We start from the raw sequence: 14,590 nt of genomic DNA, 5'->3' as shown, positions 1-14,590 counted from the left end.
TTAAGAGCTATTAGCATGGCTCTATAGCTGAAAAGAAGAAGAAATATTCCTTGTTAATATATATATAATTATTATATAATGAGACTGTAAATGTTCTTGTTTGTAGGAGGAAACAAATCGGCTTCTGAAGGCTATTGAGGAGGCAAATAAGAAGATGCAGATTACAGAAACAAGCATACAGGAGAAAGACCAGAGAATTGGTGAGCTGGACCGGCTGATTGAACGCATGGAAGAGGTATGAGAGCTGATTGCTGCCTTGAGAAGAAATGCACACGTGCATGGAGGAAATTTCATGTGTTATTGTTCTGCTGCTCGGTTCCCTGCTCAGTGACATACCACTGCTGTTTCTACATCTTAGTTACTGTATATCAGTAAATGCACCTGGACTGCCATAGAGACCCTGTGATGAAAGAGAATTTAAAAACCAACCATTCAGTGTCCCTTCAGTGTGCAAGGTGTCCTAAGCCTAATCAAGTAATAATCATAAATGACCTAGAGTCTCTTAGAGATGTTGTTGTGATAGGTCCATAGAGTGCACAGAGCTCTGTCTGGGGATGGGTAAGAAGCTTGTGGAGAACCTACAGGGTCAGGATTAAAGGGAAGGCAGGTACAGGTGACATTAGAGTGGGGGCTGCCCAGCCAGGAAGACTGAAAGGCTGAGGCCCTTTACAGACAATGGGAGCAGACTCTTGTTTGCAAGCTCTGGTCCTCATGGGGATTTTCAACCACCCTGACATCATTTGGAGGGACAACACAGCAGAGCATAAGCAATCCAGGTTCCTGGAATGTGTTCATGATAACTTCCTTCTCCAGCTGATAGAGGAGCCAGTGAGGAGAGGTATTGTTCTGGACCTTGTTCTCACCAACAAGGAGGAGCTGGGGAATGTGAAGCTCAAGGGCAGCCTTGGCTGCAGTGACTATGAAATGGTCGTGGATGTACTTTGGCATTTCTCATTTCATTCAATGGCAGGCATCTCATTATCTTTAAAGATTCATGCCTCACTATCTCAAATACAGGAGCAGAGAGTGTTTTAGTCAGTGGAGGGAGTCTTCTGCTCTTTCAAATGAAGTGGTTTTGTTCACCAATTTCACTTTATTGTAATACATATTTATTATCAGTATCTGCTGAGAAATATGTTTTTATAAGTCAGACTTGTTGGCTTGACTGGTTAGTCCAATGTGCATTGAGCCCCTTTTGTCTAATGCTTGCAAATCCATTAGTAGACTTAATGATTACACTGAGACATTGCTCAGCTTAATGTGCCCCTGTAGTGGCTCCATTAACTTAATCTGGGCTTCAGCCTACAAGTTTTAAGTATTATGCACTGAATGTAGGATTGCAGTGCAGTTCACAAGTACAAATGAGTTCCATCACATTAGTTCTTTAATCTGCTCTTATCTGGCTGATACTCACCCAGTGAGACTGAATGCCTCTTAAATTGCCATCAAGGTGGATAACATACTTACACTTCTCTGTTAACTTGTTTGATTCAGACCCCAAGTCCTCACAGATCTTTACAAGCACTTAAAAATAAACAGGGGTGAAGAAAATGCAAAAATACCTTTTATCTCAGTCTTGAATTTTTGGAGTGTTAATGTAGACAATTTGACATTTATGTAAAGGTTTTGATGACTCATCTTTTTATTGAAAAAATTCTGTTTCAAGTACAACTGTACATCTTCATATAGGAAATTGAAAACTGATCTTGTGTCCATGCATAGCTGGGAAATTTATTTTAGTATTACGTATTCTGTGTTCCTTGGCTATAGAAAATGCATTAATTTTGTTTAATCAGTTTCTATTTTAATTTCACAAGTCTTGTTTTGAATTGCAATGAAATACACTTTGTGAAGCCTTTACATTCTGATACATGGAGAACTGAAAGATAACTTTTCTTGTTTAGGAACGTCACCAGCTGCAAAAACAACTTGAATTAAATGAACGACAAATATCTGGAGCAAAATCTGAAAACAACTCTAACAGTGAAAGGTGAGATATGACTTGCCTGTGGAACTTCTTCTATTGCTAGGAAATTTCAGGGGTTTTTTTTGTTTTTGTCTTTTCAATTCATCTGAATTTTGCCTTTTCTAATGTTAAAACTGCAGTCTGGTAGGGATTGTTCATCTGAATGTAGGTTTATTTACATGTAAAATATTGAAACAATTATATTTTGCAACAATGACGACCTTCATGCATCTTTTCAGAAAAGTTGTTTGCAAATGTGCCAAGTCCATTGTAGACATAACAAGCTGTGACATATCTGTGGCATGCATTTTAAATCTGCATTCCCAAATTCAGAGGAATATGATCCTGACTATGAATACTTTCACTATTTAAACTCAAAGGTTTATATGACACTGCTTGAGTGGGTAAAGATGAATTATAACCACAGAGTGAATAATAGTACTTGATTACTACTTATGGTTCTGTGGCACCCAGAAATTCAGTTTTAAGGTTTTGGGCATCCTGCTGTTCTTTGGGAAGCATAAACATAAAAGGAGGTCCCTGCTGAGAACTTCTCAGTGCCTTGTATTGATCTGTGACCAGCTTCTCTGGTTTCAGGGTAAGAATGGCTTTTCACAGCAGCCTGTTAAAATAATAACTTCAAGTGAACAGATGTCGCTCGCATACAACATAGAATATGGAGATGAAAGATAATTGCTGTTTTCCTTTACCTCTGAATAACACAGACTCTTCTTGCTTCAGTGAATCCTTTTCAGTGTGAAAAGTTACACTGCAGTAAAGGGGTAAAAGCAGTGTTCAAGCAGAAATTTGTGCAATGCAAGCAAACTTAGAGTTGCAATCTATGCCATGCAAGCAATGAATCTGTGTTTAGATGATGCTGGGTTATTCTTAAGTTGTCCTTGCCTGTCTGTACCTTATCAGACACTTGAGCTCCACCTTAGGAAGGATGTCTGTTTCATTTCTCCACTGATATCCTGAATCTTCCAACGAGCTACAAAATATGTGCTACAATTGCAATCAAAATATAAATAAAAGTTTTGTCAGACTTTAATATGCACAACTGAAAAACCTGCAGCAATGCTTTGAATTTCTTGAGTCCTTGTCAAAGTGCTGCAGTTACATTTCTGCAGAGTACTTCACTGTTAATAGAGACTCTTTTGGGGGGAAGCAGCATACAATTCAGTCATTCACTGGAATCGTGTCTTACAGTTTGCCATCTGCTGCTTTGTCTTAGAATGGTTTTTCTATTTGCAGCTTTTACAGTTTTTTTTCTGCTGTGCACAGACCAAGATGAAAAAAGCCTTTTTGTTTTTGATTCCCCTCCTCCCATTCTCAAATTCTGTCCAATCCTGAACCTAGGAGTACAGCAGTTTATTTTTTAAGCAAGTGATTGCTTTCTTTGACAAATTTTAAGAATTGGACATTCAGATAACAATGGAGACTCCCATGTCCAAAGAGACGAAAACTTATGGAAAAGCTTCACTCCTGTTTCCTTGCATATTCTACAGCTACTTTTCTGACAAGCTGCCAAACCAACTTGTGTCAGGAGTTCTGTGGGAGTTTACTTCCTGTATTAAACAGATTTGAAGAAATACAGAATCTATCTGAAGAGTTGTATGCACAAATTTAAACCATTCATAGCATTCCTGCTGACTGTTGAGGAGTTAATACTATTCCAGTTAGCATTCTACTGCTGTTGGCAGCTCTGCCAAATTCTTGACTCAAGGCTCCCCGGCAGTAAGACAGCTCTGAAAGCAGACCTGCTTCTTGGCTTTTGTTTAGCATACATTTCCAAGATATTTGCAGGTAGTAGTATGTCAGGATAAATGTTTCTCTCTGAAGCTAAAGATCTAGCTGTCTGAAAGCCTTTCACTGAGATGGGTTTTGTCACATTGTTTAATTGTCAGCACTTCAGGCTCTGAGTAAGCATGTCAGTATGCAAGACAAAGGTGAGATAACTTGGGTGGAGACAGCCACTTGGACTAAGATCACATTAAAATGTACTTTGGACAATTTGACATCTGTCAGTGCAATTTGACTTGCCTGTCCTGATTTATGGTGGACTGTGGGGGTTGTTCTTGTTCTGCTAATACTGCATAGCTCCCCACTTACAGGCTTGATTCTTGCATGTTTTGCCAGGTCACAGCATTTGGAGGAGGTAGCAGCCAGCCTGAGAGAGCGGATCAAGCATCTGGATGACATGGTCCACTGCCAGCAGAAGAAAGTCAAGCATATGGTCGAGGAGGTGAGATGTAGTAAAACAACTTGGAGTCTTTGGGGAGCACTGATTCTTTTAGTACATAATCCAAAGATAACCGTGCTCTTTGTGCAGTTGCCTTATGCCACCTTTGTTACTGTGGAAGTTGAGTTAAGCATCTGGAGCCAGTGAAGCAGAAAGAGTAGATGAAAGCAGTTTAATCCAGTGGCTGTGGGTAATATACTGTGATCTTTAGGCTGACACTGATTATGTATCTCTTCATGGGTATTCAGAAAATGTGACACAACTTCCAGCTCAATTTGAATCATTCAGAGGGCACCTCTAATATGATGCAGTCTAATCAGTAAATGTCTCCTTCCTGTACAGAAGTGGAAGGCAAAAGCTGATCTTTGTTGTTTTGTTCTTGTGGTTTTGGGAGATTTTGTTTGGGGTTCTTTTTGTTTGTTTACAGTGATTCTTCACAGAAATAGGTGAGCAAGCACAGTTTTTCACTGCTCATCTCTTCTTACCCTGGTCTGGGGACATAATTTTAGCTGCTGCCATTTCCTGTAAAATTTTAAGTGGAATTTTACTGGATAGATGCTTTAGATTAGAGGCTACCTATGTGTCAGGAAACTGTTCTGCAGTCAGAAGGCTGTAATTGCAAACATTTCTGTTTCTCCAAGTGGAAAGAATGACATGGAAAATGGATAAGTTTAGATTGGAGCTTTACAAAGCTGACTGACAGCTCTATTAGATGAGCCTCCTACTGCACAGAGGATGTGCGTTCACGAGATACCTTTGATTTGTATCTGAACATCATACACTCAAGATATCAAATGTTTAGAAACCACTCAAATCTAAAACATTCTTTCTGCATTCACAGTGTGCTATTACAGGATTTCTGATTAGACATGGAGATGTTCCATTTTTGTCAAGTTTGTATTTATATGTATTTACATATGCTTTGTTTTATAAGATTCTGATGTAGTTGTTCTGTATGATCAGATGTGTCACTTATGATAATAAGTGTCTTTTATACAGAGGGATTAAAGTTCTTCTGTTGTATCAGACATATCAAGTCTTGAGGGTTTGGTTTTAGTTTAGCTTGCCATTATCACTGTTTTTAAGCATCATAAGTGGTCTAAACCTGAATTTGCAGTCTTTATACCATGTTATATTATGAAGGAAAATTTCTCCAGTCCAATAATCCAGTCCATCTAATTAATGGATTATGGGAACAATTACTTAATCTGTTTTGTATCTCTGTACACCAGACATTGTATTAAGAGTTTTTTCTGTTGGTTCTAAACAAAAGATCTAAAGGATTTGTGATACATGTGAATGAATCTATAATACATGAGGACAGCGGCCTAAGTTTTGTCCTTTATTACTAAATATATTTTAAACTCCTGGTTGTCACTTGACCTCTAGTGGGCTGCATTGGTATAACAAGTCCTTTCAGCTCCATATTTTGTTTTGGAATAAAACCACATATAAAGCTTGAGCCAATAATTATGGTTTCATTAATATTAGATTTCATAGGTGAGCTTAGCTTGCTAATTCCTTGTAATGTACCTTTCTGATCCCTTCATATACACAGAAAGCCCTTCTAGACCATCTGGTTATCCTATTTAACCAGTGTTAGGTGACCAAGTCACTACTTAATTGTCAAACATGTCTAACTGCTCTCTGACTGCCTGCTTTTCAGATTCTGTTAAACCTCTATCAGTCTTGACTGCCATATAGCCATAGGGTAGATATTTTTGCTTTCTCCTTTAGTCCCTGTGTGTTTTAATTTTTATTTTAATTCAGCTTCCTTGAGAACTGCATGAACACCTGTGTAGCTACATCTCTATTTTCACTAGTGAGCTAGCTAAAGACTCCTCTACCAGAGGTTTGATCAGATCAGGTGGTACCAAATTCATCAGGCATTTAATGTTTGGGGCTTTGTTTCTCAATTTTGTGCTATTTGTTGCTTGCGTTTGTGCTGTGCTTGAGAAAATATCCATAATATAGTTGGCACACCCTGTTTTAAAATGGACTCTTAATTAAAGGCTTAAAAATAGCAACTTTAATAATGTAGAGAAGAGTAGCTGTTCACCACAGGGCAGGAGAAAAAGCAGTGTATGTCCTCAACTGTCCAAGTATGTAGTGCTTTTCTCTATGTAACATTAGATAAGTATTTTTTGGCTCATTTTAAGCAAATACTTGCTAACTATGCCATAGAAGCTGAAAAATTTGCAACAAAAATACTGAGAAGGAATGTTATCTGAAGACTCTGTTCTGAAGTTAGGTTAAAAACTAGTGAGCAGCAGCACTAAAAATATCTGCTAGAGTAAATAGGGAAGATTGCACTACTATTTAAGTCCCGGAAGCCATGTTCATCAGGGTATATTTAAACACACATCCTCCCTATACTAAATTTAACTGATTACAGAATGTAATGGCAAGGAATATCAAAAAAAGTGTAATGAAAACCTGCCCTATTGCTCACTATTGCAGTATTTTCATGGCTGGTATCTGTAAAATAACATGCCATCTTAGGGTTTATGAGGGTATTATAATGATATTGATAATTTGCATTTAAATAATTGAGAAAAAATAAATAATTGAAATGCTAGAAATCTAGCTTTCTGAAACACTTAGCTTCTCTGTGGCATTCAATAGAGTGAGAACAGGCTAACCTGGGAAACTCAGGAGAGAGGTGAAAGTAAGTAGTCAAAATTATCAGCAGTGCTTATGTTTGAAGTTGAAACAGAGCTACTGTATGAGCTTCTAGGTGAGAAAGCCTAAACTTGCTTGACTACAAGATGAGCTTTGTTTAGTATTAATCTTTGTATATTGGACACAGATCTGAAGTATAAATAAGGGGTTTACTCTGCCAGTGTAAATTACAACGAGTTTATGCTGTTACCATCTCCAAATGGTAACATCTCAGAGAAACTGGAGAAATGAACATCACTTCAAAGGGATGCTGAATAAACAAGATGTACTTCAAACTCATATGGAGAACTGTCAAAATTGGACAAGTACTGAGATGAATCTCCTGGCTGAAAAAAATTACAAAATAGATTGCTCTTAATCCCTTTTTGGGAAAGATGACGGATCGTTTGCAAGTGACAGATGCAGGGCATTTTGTAAAAGAACAGCAAGCAGCCAGGAGGAAGTGAAAGAGAAGCTTTATTAGTGGAGTTTTGTGATGCAGCAGGCAATTCTAACACCTCTGGTGCTATTTTGATGGCATTTAAAAATGTGTTAGGAGGTGGTGGTCAGTCCTAATTTAGGCATGAAAGCGGACGCTGGCAGAGAAGCACCAAATGTAGGAGGCCATGGAGGTAAAGAGTATTAACACCTTCCTCTTCATTGATCTTATCGTGTTGGTACTGAATGCACTGGTAATGTGATCTAGGGAATTGAACCCAGGCAGAGAAGGACACTCACACTTCAGTGTGCTTATACTCCTTAGGAAAAAAAAAAAAGCTTCTGATTTTTTTCCTCTGAAAAGAAATCCTTCCATCTCAAACATAAATAGAACCTTTTTCAACTTGATTTAGTCAAACAAGTCATAAATTAAATAGAAGCACAGATAATAACTTTCAGAAGAAAAAAAATCAAAGAAATAAAATGGAAGTTTTCTGAAGTTGGTGACCTTCAATATCTGTGTGTTAGCTCTCATGCACACACATTTTTCATCCTCATAGGGATTCTTTTCTGTGAGAGCAAAAATTGCTGCTCATTAGTGTACCAGCTGAGCAGAAAGTTATCCTGAATAGTCTTAAAGCCTCATGTTCTCATTAGAGAGAGATTGCAGATGATGTACGGCTGACAGATTTATCCCTGTGTTGAACTTGTTTGTTAAACAAATCTATTTGTTCACAGCTTAGTGTAGAAGGTTTTAAATGCAGTGCTGGCAGTTAAAAGTGCAGGACTTGCATTTGGCAGGTGTTTAGAAACCCAGGCCTTTTCTCATACTATTTGTTCATTGCAGGCTTTCAAAAAATGAGTGAGGAGAGACAGATGGCCAGTGTGTCACCCAAAGCTCAGATACAAAGCCCTTGCCTTTGTAGCTATCTTAAAGTATAGCTGGGCAGAGAGAGACTTGCAAAGGCAGTCCAGGGAAAAGACAGTTTGATGAGAGGAAGAATTTGCAGGGAGACTCACAGGTGAGAGGCAGAGGCACACAGACTTCAGGCCCTTCCACTAAGGAGTTTCCCCTGCAGGGATGGGACTGGGCAGGCAGATGCAGGCACAGGGCACCATGGGAGGGCATGGGAAGCTGCTACCACCACACTGTTCCCTTCAGGGTTGAAATTGCTCTTGTTCTCTGAGAGGAATAAAAGCTTCTTTTCTAAGAATCTATCTCATGGGTCAACCAGTTCACCCTGTCTGTGCCACTATAGGAAATTTCATGTAAGATAAATGAAATACAAAGCATAGATTTTAAATTAGCAAAATAATTATTTTATGGCTTGATCTTAATTTCAAACCTGGAGAAATTTAAGAGAGGTTTAATTTTGAGATTTATGCAATTCACTTTGAAATGGATTGCAATTTCATTGCACAGTAAGCTCATTTTATATGTAATGTTTCATTGTTGAGAAGCAGGAGAGGGAAGGAAATCAGCATATCAGCATTTACATTTTGTAAGCAAGGCAGGGGGGTTGATGCAGATAGATACAGGGAGCTATTCTGAAGGGGTCTGAAGAAAAAAGGATATATGATAGGATATATTTCAAGCCAAGACATTGTCTACAGAACTCAGATTTCATGTGAAATTCCCCTAACTACTGAATTGAACTGTCTCTAGGTCATGGCCCATGAGCTGTTCTCCAGCTTTAGTCTCAGATTCGTTGGATAATAAATGGTGACCAGACACCTGGGAGAAGCTGTCTCCTGTTCTGTCGGGGAAGATACTTGCATGAAAGAACAAAGTGCTAATGAGCAAATGGTATCCCAAATACAGAAGATACTTTGTATTGCACAAATGGGGTATAAAAAGAAGAAATTTTTCAAAAAAAGACTTAAACCTCTGAAAATACCTGTATCAAGACATTCCAACTTCAGATATATAGCAAAATTCCCCTCTTTTAATATGGAAGAACAGTTTCAAGGTAAAGTACAAGAAGCCACACAGATGCACAGAGGAGGAGAAGATGTCGGAATTACCAACAACAGATGCCAAACTTCTTTAACCAAAATCTGCATTGCATAGTACCTACCATAAAAATGAAACAGAAATTTAGAAAGAGAAACCCACGTTGGGAGTTTGGAAGAAGAAGATAAAGGACAGAACATGAATAACTTGGCACACCCTCTTTCACCCCCTTCCCAGTAGAAGTGTTTGGCATTCCTCAGTGGACTCAAGCAAGCAGTACATTGCTTATCTGTTGGCAGAAGTAGAATCACTGCTGGTGTTTGGTGGAAGGGTTTATATATGCATAACATCAGCACTTTCAACTGGGAATTGCCAGGCCAAGACATTAATTAGAAACTTGCCCATTACTAAGGTAGTGCTTAACGAGGTGCGTTGATGTGCAGACAATGAGTCAATGTCTGTAACTCATTAGGACATGTCAGCCCCTGCTTTAGCAATACATGGACATCAACCACTGGATAATGTGTTCATAGAGCTCAATCATTTAGGAAGGTCTCTACATTGGTGTGTTAACCTAAATCAGTCCCTTGTTACTTTTTCTGTAAATGCAATGTGAGCTTTAAAATACAAAAAGTATGGATAAATTGCTGATGTGATTTAAGGAGGATTAAAAGGCAAAGGTGCTCATTCCTATTCACTGTATTATGCTCCCTGAAAAAGTTTCAGCTCTTGCGTAGCCTCTCATAAATACCAGTTAAGGTCCAGAGAAATACAGGACTGAGGAAAATCTTCTTGTCCTTGTACAGCAATTACCTCCGAGAGCTCTGGCCAATGTTGCAATGTCTTGTCTGTCTTGTTTTGTGCATGCTGTGTAACATCTGTTTGTCCTGTGTAGTCATATTTCTGATCAGTCTGTTCATGTCTCTGTATCAGTGTTGCTAATGCCTAGTCCATTAATTGTAGATGAGTAAGGAAAATATAAGTGTACTTAAATAATATGATACTTAAGTATATTAAAACTATGTTCTGGTAAATATTTTAAACTAATGGATAGTACTGTTAAGTGGTAAATGGTGACTGAGTTTCCCTAATAGCTGGATCTGTTCCAATCCAGGAGATATAATTTAATGCCTCCAAATCCATGTCTGAGTACTCAGAATAAAATTGTTTCCTATTTCAGGCTTTCTCTATAAAGGCTCTACATTTAAATACAATTCTAGTTTTCTCTCCAGATGCTTTTTCCTTCTGCTTTAATAGCTCTGTAATTCTGTTGACTTTTCATTCTAATACCATTAGTCACATCTCCAGCATTTCTTTAGAGACTCTTCCTTTTAGGTCTTGCAATTCTCTGATTCTCCTCTTGACTGTTCTTAGGTATTCTGTCCATGAGATCAGTTTAATGCTGTTGACTCTTACATCTCACTTTCCATCTTAGGGAAGCAAAGTTTAGTTGCTTGGTAGTGCAGGCAAAAGTCAGAAATGGAGCTCCTCCTAGAAAGTATTTACACAGCCCATTCAAGTACCGTGACAATTGTTTGGTATTTGGAGAATCTATAAGGTGCAGCAGTGAGAAAGAAAGAAAGAGATCTTCATTGATGGGATGGACAAGAAGAATTGAATTTTCTGGGAGATGGAGCAAGATAAAGTGACAATCTGGAGATTGAAGCAGTTTGAGAAATGACCTCAAGGTTTCACAAGGAGGCAAAAGTATAGAGGTGGTAACAGCAGTAGGGCAGAAACAAGGACGAGAGATCTTAAAAAGAAGTTCATGACCATATTAATCCTGAGTCAGTGGATAAATTCAGGATGATTCATGTTGCATGTTGGACCTTACGTGCTGATTCAGATCATTAAAAATTGCAGTGGGCATGTGAAATGCAAGCTGCACACCCAGCACCATTGGCAGGGAACTTCATGGACCTTGCCAGGATGGGAAGAGATTAGGTGCCCTTTCTCTGCCTGGCAGGGAAATGCCAGGGATTGAGGTGGGGTTGCTGAAGGGCTGAGAGCACATGATGCCCCTCAGTTGCTGGCACACTAGATAAATTACAGACTGGAGCTTGGGCCTTGTGGCTTTTCTCCACCCAGTTTTGGAATAGTCAGATATCTCCCAGCTGGAGAAGGGAAAGCAGGAATGATGGATACAGTGGGCTGGGGGAGGTAAGAGAGAAGGAAGTGGTAGGAAGAAGGGTGACTGTCTGGCCCAGGGTTGATAAAGTCACATTATTACTGTTATTACTTTGAAAGTAATGAGTGGGTCATTAATGGAACTGATACATCTAAGTAGGTTGCCAGTTTTGTTTGAGTGCTTAATGTGGATGTGAAGGTTATATAAATACAGGTAGAAATGTGGAGTCTTTACAATGTAAATCAGGTCAAGAATTAAGTGCTAGGGAAAGTCTGTCTGGACATCTGTGGAGAAGGTTGGAAGAGAGAGCCTGAAGGATGTACCTGAATAGTGCTTGCAGAAAATTATGAAGAAATCTGAGAGGGTAGTTGTGCAGAAGCCAGGTTTGGGAGCAAGTTGCTGAGTTCACTGAGCAGAAATTCTGAGGTCTGCAGACACAGCAAGGATGAGGTGGATTATAGGCTGTAGGCATTGACCAAAGAAAACACAGGAACATCCTGATGATCATTTTATTCTGGAGTCAGTCCAGAAATTGCTCGGATACAAGAGTCAGCTCCTGGAATTTGAGTTTTTGTCTTGCACTGATTTGTTTCTGACCATTCTGACCAGGCTATTCTGGCCACCACTCAGGCCTGGAGTTGTGTTTGATCCATCTCACTTCTCCTTTTCTCCTCCTTACATTGTATTCAACCCAAAGTCAAAATCTATTGCTCTGTCACCTGCTAGTTGTTTTCCTGCTTTATGCAGCTTCTAGAAACAAAGTCTCAAGATGTAGATTTGTGGGTTTAAAATTTAATATCGTAATATATTAATATAATCTCTTAGAGTTATTCCTGGTTTTGCTGGTTTCCTGTGAAATACCCTCTCAAGGATCAGTTGAATCAGGTTTTCATTACAGGTGTTAATGGCATAAGATGGCATACTCAAGTCCTTATTCAGTAAATAAACTTATTTTTATAGTAAATTACTGTGCTGCGCTGTGTTATCTGTGTCAGGCCACTTGTTCTGCCCTTGGACTGCAGTAGCTGCTGAGGCAGCTGTTTGGCTGTGTGTCTGGGGGTGCAGCATTCCTGCTCCATTCTGACCCTGCTTTCCTTCACTGCACTTCTTTCTGCAGTGGCCTCACAGGGTGCTCTGCTGCATCCAGGGAGCAGGACTGCAGGATGTTTTTCCTGGTGCTGAAAGAGCCTCTCATTTTATCACCTCAAATGCAGCCACACTGCTGTATTTATTTCTCCTGAAATGTATTTGGGGTGTGTGGCTGTGTGTGAGCTCCTAATGTTTAAAGATCCACCAAAAGGTTTTATATAGGTTACACAATTCCCAGCCTGATCATTCTGTAACCTGCATGGTCTAACTATTGCCTTGCTCTAACCATTCTGTTTGACTGCTGGATTGGGACACGGAGCTTGTGATGATATAGTACCATATTCTCTGCAGAAAAGAAGGCAGGATTTAAAAATCTGGTGTAATTCTGAGGCAAGGGCATGGTTTTAATGGGTTCTGACTGGTGCTATGTAAACCTGTCACAGAGAGGCTGGAGGTACTGCTGTGTATGCTTCAGTCTGCTGCTCCCTAGAGCGTCCTCAATAAAATACAAAATGTCTTTTTTCAGTTCTGTGTTTGGGAAGGGGAGGAAGCTGCTTGTCAAAGTCTTCCTTTTTGCATTCTCTGTTAGATTTTAAGGTGTCCATGCTCATCCTCACCTTCAAACTATTCTAATTAAAATAAAAACATCTACAGAGAGCTGTCTTTCTGTAGCCAATGTGAAAAATAAGCAGAACTTTAACTCACACAAAATCTATTTGTACATGATACTTGGTGAACATAATGGTTACTGTAAATTTATTTCATGTCTTAGGATCTTTTTTATTATAGATTCAATATAAGTTAAGGAAAATGCCTGTGAAACACAAGAGTTTGGTCCTGCTTTTGGATGACAGATTATTTGGTCACTTATTTGGAAACAGAAATATTTTGTGTTTGATGTAAAAAACCAGCCTAGGCATCTGATAGAGTTCATTATTTTCAATAACAAGGAAGAATGGCTGTGTGTCAGTCTGATCACACAGCTGTGCTTGGCTTTGGGCTTCTTTGTGTGGCACTGATTATTTATTTCCTTATATGCATAGTAGGAGAACAGAATATTAATAGAAAAGATCTACTTGAAAGTCCTAAGAGAACAGTTTATCTTTTTTAAAGTGGAGTTTATTGGCAAGACTGAAGCTATTGAACCAGGGAAGACATAACTGACTTAATTCAGTCATACTGTTAAACAAAGTTGTAATTAAATATGAAGATCAAGGTATATTCTAAGATTTTCTGAAAATGCTGCAAGCTTTGTGCTTCTGTGAGTTGGAAACTAAATGATAATAGCTTTAGATGACATGGGTAGTTTTTACATGGTCTTTAAAAGAGGAAAAAAAGGAAATACCTGATTTTGAGATGGATGATGATAGCACTCCAGTATTCTGTAACTGTTCAGCTGAAAACACTGTATGGCATTTATGTTTTAGCTTTTCCAAGTAACAACTGATTATTGTGTCAGTGACATGTGATACCTGAAAGTCATGGAGACTGAATTACAGTTCAGTTGGTGTTACAACTTTTCATTTTTCAGTTCAATATGTGTATTTGTTTTGCTTCACTTTTTTTCCACAGTTCTTATGGGGTTTTAAAAATATTTTATAATATCTAGCAGTAAATTTTGCGAGGGTGATAGTACTGCTGTTATTTTCTTTATTATGCCTTGAGTATTTTATCTTTCTCTTTTAGCAGGATGGGATATTGCTACTAATCACTGTTTCCAGAAAAATTTTACACTGGTGGTTTTGAAGGGGATGTTAGTGCTCTTTCACAGCTTTGATTTTCATATACAGAGTTAAAAAGTGACTGGTGAGAATGCATGGAAAGTATGACCAAAGTATTCATAAATGGTCATTCTTGAAATGACTGCCAGAAAAAAAATGAATGTGTTCTGAGTGTTCCCCGATTTCAGTTTAGCTGTTCTGCAAAATGAATTCACTTTAGTAAAAGTCCACTCAATTTGGTGGGTAATTCAGGGATAAAAGCAGTTTGTGAATACTTACAGGTATTCTGTTTCCTCTGAACAATAATATTAAACACATTTTCTTCCTGTGATACCTAGATTGTTTTCTTCCTTTTCCCAAACCCATCAGACTAAATGGCTTTGTTTTTCTT

At 38.6% G+C, this 14,590-nt stretch overlaps 1 protein-coding gene and 1 long non-coding RNA gene across 4 annotated transcripts in view; one reads left to right on the top strand and one right to left on the bottom strand.

Annotated features, from left to right (window-relative positions):
- LOC107209207 (myocardial zonula adherens protein-like) overlaps positions 1–14,590 on the top strand; it is a 52,921-nt gene that overhangs the window by 24,471 nt on the left and 13,860 nt on the right. For all 3 annotated transcript variants that reach the window (XM_015638562.2, XM_015638559.3, XM_015638561.3), the window contains exons 8-10: positions 107–235; positions 1,905–1,990; positions 4,106–4,211. In XM_015638562.2, coding sequence (XP_015494048.1) covers positions 107–235; positions 1,905–1,990; positions 4,106–4,211 — 321 coding nt within the window. The remainder of the gene's footprint in view (positions 1–106; positions 236–1,904; positions 1,991–4,105; positions 4,212–14,590) is intronic.
- Positions 4,505–14,582, bottom strand: LOC107209209. The gene is made up of 3 exons (XR_001523470.2): positions 14,479–14,582; positions 13,824–13,950; positions 4,505–4,730 (listed from the first exon to the last, which is right to left on the bottom strand). It is a non-coding gene; the product is annotated as an uncharacterized LOC107209209 (long non-coding RNA).

Source organism: Parus major, chromosome 10 (genome assembly GCF_001522545.3).
Source record: "Parus major isolate Abel chromosome 10, Parus_major1.1, whole genome shotgun sequence".
Lineage (NCBI taxonomy): Eukaryota > Metazoa > Chordata > Aves > Passeriformes > Paridae > Parus > Parus major.
The sequence above is the reverse complement of the archived record's forward strand: the minus strand, read 5'-3'. Positions and strand labels throughout refer to the sequence as shown.